At 41.3% G+C, this 8,403-nt stretch overlaps 1 protein-coding gene across 2 annotated transcripts; it reads right to left on the bottom strand.

Annotated features, from left to right (window-relative positions):
- Positions 1-4,268: 4,268 nt before the first annotated feature.
- LOC118818429 (carbohydrate sulfotransferase 1-like) lies at positions 4,269-7,145 on the bottom strand. Of its 2 annotated transcripts, none has more exons than XM_036585684.1 (2): positions 7,043-7,145; positions 4,269-6,027 (listed from the first exon to the last, which is right to left on the bottom strand). In XM_036585684.1, exon 2 carries the CDS (start codon positions 5,979-5,981, stop codon positions 4,716-4,718), a length of 1,266 nt encoding a protein of 421 aa, XP_036441577.1. In that variant the 5' UTR covers positions 5,982-6,027; positions 7,043-7,145; the 3' UTR covers positions 4,269-4,715. The 2 variants fall into 2 exon arrangements, with proteins under 2 accessions (XP_036441577.1, XP_036441578.1); XM_036585685.1 differs by having other exon boundaries at positions 4,269-6,195; positions 7,043-7,139.
- Positions 7,146-8,403: the final 1,258 nt, after the last annotated feature.

Here is an 8,403-nt window from a genome sequence, read left to right as displayed (position 1 = left end):
ATCACTACTTTTTACATATGAGGCATTCAGTTATTAATGAATCATCTACTCTGTTTATCATTCTGGACCATGGTTGCCACCCATTCAGTTTTTACCAAGTCTGTTTTTTAGGTTGCAAATGTCTGGTTTTAACTGTCATTGGTCTGTTTTTTGCAGTGTTCTCCCGACCCTTGCAGAAAAGTCATATATATTTCACGTTTAGTGTGCAAGAACCAAATACGTTCACAAGTAGTAACACATTTTTTCACATGTGAACGTTTTCACATGTATTCACATTTTAACATGCAAAAACCACACATTTTTTCACATGTGGAATTCATGTGTTTTTTTGTGGAGAACACTTCCACAGTCATTTTTGTGCCATTGTGTCATATTGGCAAAAGGCATAATTGCCTTTTTTCAATCATTAATAAGTCATAGAGAGTGCTAGCATAAGTCACAGTGTCTGTCAGAAATGAGTAATTAACAAGAAGTGTCAAATTGACAAAGAAAGAAATCCCCAAAAAGAAACAGTACGACTCTCACCAAGAAGAATGGCTTAAAAATGAAGAATTCAAAATATCTTCAACATCTGCAAAATGCACTTTACTATTAAATATGACAGTATTTCTCTCACAAGAGCCCAAACTTTGGATCAGTATAAATGGAAGTGGCATTCTTAGCAAACCAATCAATGTCTGTCAAAATTCTTGCTGAAGGAACTAACATTATTATAGTATCACAGAATTAAGTACCAAATCAGCTACTTATTTCAAGTATGACTGATAATCACAAGGTTTGCAAACTTCACATCACACACTATCCCTATGTTTCTTCTCACATTCAGGTTAGGAGTAGTTTTATTATTATTATTATTATTATTATTATTATTATTATTATTATTATTATTATTATTGATATGAGCAGTGATGATGTATTCAGATGAACCAGCAGATGTATTAGATATTACTACTGCTACATATTGTTATAAATCAGAATTCATTGTAATAAATCAATTAATGAACGTTTTTAAAATTGGCCCTTAAAGTCGTTCCGATCTTTGAAATATAGTCTAACTAAAGAATAAAGGTTACTGTTGGTATAGATCAGGCAGAATCTAAAGAATCTGAAGAATCATTGTAATTGTGAAAAGTACCATTATTATTATTAGGAACATGTTTTACAATAGAAATAACAGATGTGGTGTAAATTCCCCCACAGCAAGTCAAAATATATCATTAATAATGAAACATTGGAAAGCATTCTAAAAAGAAACATGCTGAAATGGACAGAAAGTGAATTCCACTTTGGAAGATCATATTCTGCTTTCTTTCTCACTTTGCATTTAGTACTTGGCAACATTTTTCTTTGATACCATAAAAAAGTGTCTAAATTATTTCCATCAGGTCTGCATGCCATAAGTTTCACTCCTCCCCAGCCTGTGCTGGAGCAACACCCTGACTACATAGCTTTATACCCAAAACCACAGACAGACCCAGAAAAGCTACAGGCCTAAGAGCTGGCTGGAGGTTCACCCCTGCATGACGTAAAGCTTCTCTGTCCTGCCTCTGTGTGCCTGTCCCTCCTGGACAGAGCTGGGAGCACTCTCTGCACACGTCCCAAACCCACAGCCTCCCCCCAGGCCAACGCTGCATCAATGGACCCTCAGTGCGGTGGTAGCGTTAGTCCCTAGTCTGCCAGCACCACTGCCAGCCACAGTGAGCTGATGGGGACTGCTGGAGCTTCTGCCAACTCACAGCCATTCAAAAACACAGCAGAGAGAAAAAATACTGCTTACTATCACATACTCATAAACTGAGTGGCTGGAGAGAGGGCCTGAGGGCCTTACTGGAAATGAAGGAAGACCCAATAATGATAATAATATTCCTAAAGATATATTTAAAACAGCAAAGATTCTACTATAACAGCAAAGTTGAACATGGTGTTTTAGAGTGTGCTCTGTCCAAAGAAATAAATGTGAAGTCTTGCTCTGAAAGAACTTGGTAGGATTTTGGAGAAGCAGAATATACAGTATTGTGTAAAAGTGCTGACCAGTCATTTAATGTCCAGTCAAAATGGCTATTAACTAGAGAAACTGGAGATATTTCTGATGCGATTAGATTTAAGATGAAACACTTGAATAAAGAAGGAAAAAGTCAAAGAAAATAACCCAAAAAAAGGGGTCTCCAAAATTGGGTCTCCAAAAATGATTACAAGACTTTAAAGAAGATTAAAAGAAGACAGTACTCCTAGCAACCGGGCTAGACCACCAAAACTGTGACCATCAGTTAAAGAGTACTTGAAGCTTTCATCTTTGAGGAGAAAATCAAGCTCCACTCTTGCTTCAGATCTGAAAAAAAATCTATAGGTGTTTCTGTCCATCCTTCCAAAGTTAGAAGTGCAAGGGGTCTGAAAGAATGTACAGCTATCAAGAAGCTCTTACTGAGAAAATAAAACAGATAAAAAAGAAGAAAATGTGTAAATCAAGCAAAGAAGCTGCTGTTTTCAGAGCAATGGAATGGCCACCTCAGAGTCCAGACCAGTATTTAGACCATTATTTAGTGCGTTTTGTAATATGTGAGAAGCAGAAAATGCAACCAAATTATAAGACTGAACTTGGCAGGTGTGGAACAACATGCAGATTTCCTGAAAGAACTGAAAGCAAGTGTTCCAAAAAGAATGGAAACTGTAATAAATACAAAGTGTGGACACATTAGTCGTTGAGGCTTCTGCAAAATTTTCTTTTAAATATATATTTTCTGCTTTTCCCCTGCCACTAAAAAATGAATAACTTGTACTTAATAGCCGCATTATCTGAAAATTAAATAAATGAAGGGTGAGATCTGACTTTTGCACAGTACTGCATGTTCACTAAGAATTAGAGCAGGATTTTCTGCTTCATACATAGGATTTATTAGCAGAACTGGCTAAAAGGTTCTTATTATTTTATTTTTAGAGTCTAAGGGCACATGAGGCAAGCCTGCCACTCTCCTGACCAGCAGTGCGAAATAATCAATTTTTCCGGCTATGCAGGTACAGTGAGGTCTGTTACAAAATGCAGTAGGAAAAAGGCTAAAACATGGAGAAAGACAGGCCCATACCAAAGTCATAATTCACGCTATAGAATCTTGTATATATGCTTAAAAATGAATGTACATGAACTTAGAAGTGGGCAAGTCTGTTTCAAGGAACAAATTCAATTTGCATTTGTGGACCTTTTTGTTCTTGGAGGGAGTGCATTCCTCAAGGGTTGTGCCAGTGGAGATTTAGCTTTCTTTTTTTGCACTTACTTTATTTTATTTATTTATTTGTGAGCCATATGTTTTGCCCAGGGAAACAAAACTCTGTGAGCAGCTCACGCCGCACATAACACATATGGGGAGCAGACAGTAACCTTTTAGATAAGGTCATCCTTACAAATAAAGCACTATTAAGAGACACGACAATAAATGCCAAAGGAGAAGCGGACGGTGATGAAGCCCCGGATCTGACATCCAGCACCTTGCCCTTTAAAGATGCTTGTTATTCTGAGCAATCAAGATGCAGCACTGATTTATTTAAAGCTGCGCTTTTTAAGTCGCCACCGTTAAAGACAAGCCTGAGGAGCCTGTCCACACAATCGCTTTTGAGAATAAGAGGATGTGGCATGCTATCGGAAAGATAGACTGGTCAGAGTTCTCAGCACGTTGCCATGCAACAGCGCAACTTCCTTTTAGTTTAGACCTTCCCCGTGCAATGCACACTTATAAATGCTCACAATACAGAGGTAAACATTGACTTTGGGCTGTGCATTCACCACTACATTGGCTGTCAATAAAGGAGGAAAATAATCAGAAATATTTTTCTGAAGAATATGAAGGCAGGTTGTAAAAGTGGCCAACTAGCACGTTCATCACAGCATTGATATTTTCCTGTCACCTTCAGAGAGAGAAATGCTTTTCTAGAGGCATGCATCCAATACCCCCGAGACTCTGAGGAAAGAGCACGCGGGATTCCAGCCACGGCAGACAGGCAGATCAAAGCCCTCTGCTCCTGCTCTCTGCATCTCAATGGGCAGCACTCTACCGTCAACACTGCAGCCTCACATCCTCGTGTAACATTTGCACATCTTTGACTTTGTCAGTCCTGCGAGAAGCCACTGAATATGGCCAAAAGACCTCTTCCACTCCATCCCTAAGCTCTGTTAATTCAGCTACGTGACACAGGGCTATGCAACTGCCCCCACCCCATAGCAGAAGGGCGCTCCCCGTTCTTATCTGCTGTAGAAATACACCATGTTAAAGGTGGACTGCGACATTCACAATTTATTGCACAGTTGTTCTCATACAGTGTGTTATCTCTGCCACATTTTGGTCTGCGCATTTTTATCACCATTCTCTTTGTGGAGCTGACAAGACCCTTGCAAAAATATGGACAACATTCAGTTGTGTTAAAGCAACAGCCAGGCATAACAGGACCAGTGATGATTCTTTTGTATTTGATGAAGTCACTGAAGTACATAATATGGTCTTTCTCATCAATCCGTCAGCAACAGTACATTGCTTGCTCTTTGCATTAAATTCCCTTGTGCTATTGTTTCTAGATAAATTAGGAACTCTATCCATATGAATTCAAGGATTTTTGGAATTTAGTGCAAATTTGAACAGTATGCAGGAGGGAAACAATAACCTTAACACCAATCATAAGGCAACATTTATAAATATATCAAAAATAGTCATCCACAACTATCTTTGTTATCAAAATGGTACAAAAACTTTGTCCGCCACAAGAGAGAGAGACATATTTTTCAGTTCCTCGGCAGATTTGACACTTTTATAGCCCAATGTTTGCAGGACTTTTTGACACACGGTCTGTGTGTAGTCCACCATGTCAAAGGACAGTTTGAGCCTCCAGCTTTCGGCATTAGCTGCAGAGTCTCTCACTGTTCCATATTTGTGTTTGGCTGAGAGCTCATTACTCCCTCTGGTGTTTGCCTGAATCCAATCCACCACATTCTTGTCCATAGACAGCCCAAGGTAGTCGTAGATATCCTTGGTTTTCTGAAGAGGGTTCCTCGCTAAGTCCTCATATCGCACCAACATGTATTTCCCCTTAAGCCAGTAGGGGTGGCTGAGACCTGTAGAAACTGAGCTCAAAAAGTCCTCACATACCACTGTCAGCTGAGTCAAGTCCAAGTTGTAAGGCTTCCGCCCTGTTGCTCTCCAAATTCTCCACAATCGGTAAGTGTCCCGGAAGGTCTCGATCCGTGACGCAAGAATACCCCGAGGGTCTCTGACCAGCTGGATCACCTTCAAGTTCAGCCGCGGATCCTCCACCAGTGCCCGCAAATCCCCTATTTCAGGTACCCGCACGATCTTGATGGCAACGTGCCGCTTATCCCTGCAAGACTCAGCTGCAAGGGTCATGTTGAGAGTTGTACACTTCTTGACGCAGTCGCCCTCTTCCACGTTAGCCTCCCCAGGACTGAAGGCATCACAGACCGGCTGGGAACAGAGCGCCCGGCTGGCCCCCCGGCGGAACAGCTTGTCCGTGGTGTGGTTTGTCGGCGGTGGCTTGATGTAGCTCTCCAGAAAGTGCAAGTCACAGCCGTAGAGGCTTCTGAGCAAGTCCCGACTGGCCCCCAGCATCACCCTCCTGTCAGCAGTGTTCCGGCTGTGTGAGAGGCGAGGGATCAGGGCCGTTTGAACATGGTAAAGCGGCTCAAACAGGTAGAAGATATCGGAGTGCTGGTTCAACAGCTGCCCCACAAACGACGAGCCGCTGCGGGTAGTGGCTAACACCAGGATGTGGGTCTTTCGAGAGGCGTTAAAGGTGAAGTAAGCATACTCATCACATCCACGCTCAAAGGTGGAGTCCGTTTCCTGCGCCCCCAAGCCACAATTCTGCGGGATGGACACAGGGCAAAGCTGGAAAGGCTTGGAGGTGAAGGTCCGGATAGCTGTGTACTGGATGGCAATGGAGACCAAGGCTAGCAGGATCACAGCCTTCCAAGAACATTGCATGGCTGGGAAACTTCATTTAGACTCTGCGGACTGGAGCTGATCCTATCTGGAGTGCAGAGAAGGAAACGTTTCATTACTGCCATGCAGGGATATGACCAGGAGCAACACAGAGTGAGCATTCATGCCTTCCAATGACCACAGAAGAGCAGGCACCAGTAAACACAGCGGGTGTTTTCCTTTTGCGAGGCACGCATAGAGAACACTGCTGTTCAGTCTAGGGTAAAACATTCACATGGAAGAAATACAATTTATTAACGCTTTAAAAACAAAGTGACATCAGTCTACATTTTTTATTTATATATTTCTTGCCACATATTCACATGATGTTTTTGTTCTAATCCACGGATAACGGAAGTGTGCGCACACATATCCCTACCAGTTACAAGGTTCCATTGAATTTATCACGGTATCGGTATCTATACCAGCATTACTGCTTATAGACTAATGTTAAATAAGGAACTGCATATCTGGCAGAGACATTTCACTCTGTATATGAACACTGACTCATTTGTCTGTGGACAGTGACTCATTTTTTTATTGCCTTTCCTTACTGGTTGTAATTTCCTTCAAAATAGATGCTTTCCTTATATTTTGTACATATTTTGTAACAGATATTACACACACACAAAAAAAAAAACACACAAAAAAAAAAATCATATAACACACATTTAGGGGCGTACATTTGCTGTCTTTTATTAACGGTGTTTATAGCTTCTAGTTTTCAGTTTACAACAGCAAAAGCCCAGATGAAAAACCAAATAAACTTACAGGGAAAGGCTGTAAATGGAACCAAACAGCACAAAGACTGGACATATAAACAAACAGAAAGCCCGAATAAAACACTGATATACAGTAATACAAAAAAGCTGCAGATGTAACCTCACTACAGATAGAATGGAGATATAGCCGAACTCATAAAGACTGTGGCTCTGTAACCTAACAGCAGAAAGACTGGAGTCTGGATCAGGTGCGTGATAAAAGCGTTACCAGCCCGGTCTAAATCAGCAATGCAGCCTGCATCCTCACCCACACGGGACTCAGTCCAGATCACAAACACTCACCTCCCTGATGGCGTTAGAGCTGATGTTGTGGAATCGTGGCGTGTAGCTGTGGAGCAGCAGCCTCAGTCAGCGCGCGCAGATCCACTCCGCGTCCACGCGCAGCCTCCCGGCCTCCCCCCGCCGACAAAGCAGGAGAAACGGAGCGCTGCCCATCCATATAGCGTCACGCGCGCGCCATCACTAAAGCCTCAACGTCTTCTGCCGCGGGTGAGAAAGCATCGCCGAGCGGCGGTCAGTGCTCGCGACTGGACCTGTGGGAGCGCGCGGAGGAGATGAGGGAAAATTTCCGGAGTGATGCGTAGGAGCTGCGCGCGCGTCAGACTGAGAGAGCAACTGCCGAAAGGCTGGACCACCCCAATAGAAGCTTCCCCCCTTTCTCTCTCTCTCTCTCTCTCTCCCTTCTTATGCGCTGTCTCTCTCTCGCTCTTTCTCCCTCTCCCTCTCTCCTTTCTTATGCGCCGTCTCTCTCTCTCTCTCTCTCTCTCTCTCTCTCTCTCTCTCTCTCTCTCTCTCTCTCTCTCTCTCTTTCAATTCAACTCAGAATGCTTTACTGGTATACATGATAATGGTACATTTGTATTGGCCAACCTTAAATTACAAAGTTGCAAGAACATTGCAAGAATAAATAAATAAATAAATAAATAAATAAATAAATAAATAAATGACAATAAATTAGGTTCAATAAATTGAACATTAGAGGATCAGTAAAAAATGAAAAAACTGAAACTCACTCTCTTACCCTCCTCTCTCTCTCTCTAATAATATGTTAGGAAATTGAACATTAGGGTATAAACAAACACTAGAAATTTTAAGTCTGTTATGTATTTATTATGTAGTATCATGTATTTATGTAGTTTGGCTAATCAGTGCTTCATTATATTAAATCCAGTGTGCTGCTAATGGAATCCAACAAATCTATGTGATAGCTGAGGGCACTGAGGAAACATCTGGTACAAAGCTTTGTTTTGCAAAGTACCGCACAAGATATCAACCAATTTTTTTCTTCAAAGTAAGATTTAGAGTAAGAAGAATGAAGTTTGAAGTTTCTGTAAATGTATTCTCATAAGATGATGAGGAACAGTTGTAATAATGGTCAGGAATCATTTTTGATCAATGAAATTCTGAAGGATTGAAAGCAAAGTAGCATGCTGAGAACACACTGAAGGTACCCTGGCATAAATGTTGTGAAAACTGTGATTTTCGATTTTTGGAAAATAAAAAACCATACATGTAGTTTGACAGTTACTATACTGTGGATGAAAAACAAATGTAGTATATGTAACTTCAACAGCTGAAATGTACCAGCAACATCTGCTGATTCATGTGCATTTTTATTTTAAGTTGTGCCATTCAGAGTCAGA

The sequence above is a fragment of the Colossoma macropomum genome, unplaced genomic scaffold, assembly GCF_904425465.1.
Source record: "Colossoma macropomum unplaced genomic scaffold, Colossoma_macropomum, whole genome shotgun sequence".
In the NCBI taxonomy this organism is placed as follows: domain Eukaryota; kingdom Metazoa; phylum Chordata; class Actinopteri; order Characiformes; family Serrasalmidae; genus Colossoma; species Colossoma macropomum.
Note: the sequence above shows the minus strand (reverse complement) of the source record. Positions and strands in the feature narration are given on the sequence as shown.

Excerpts from the sequence above, each read along its gene's own strand:
- LOC118818429 (XM_036585684.1), bottom strand. The coding sequence starts at position 5,981 with ATGCAATGTTCTTGGAAGGCTGTGATCCTGCTAGCCTTGGTCTCCATT.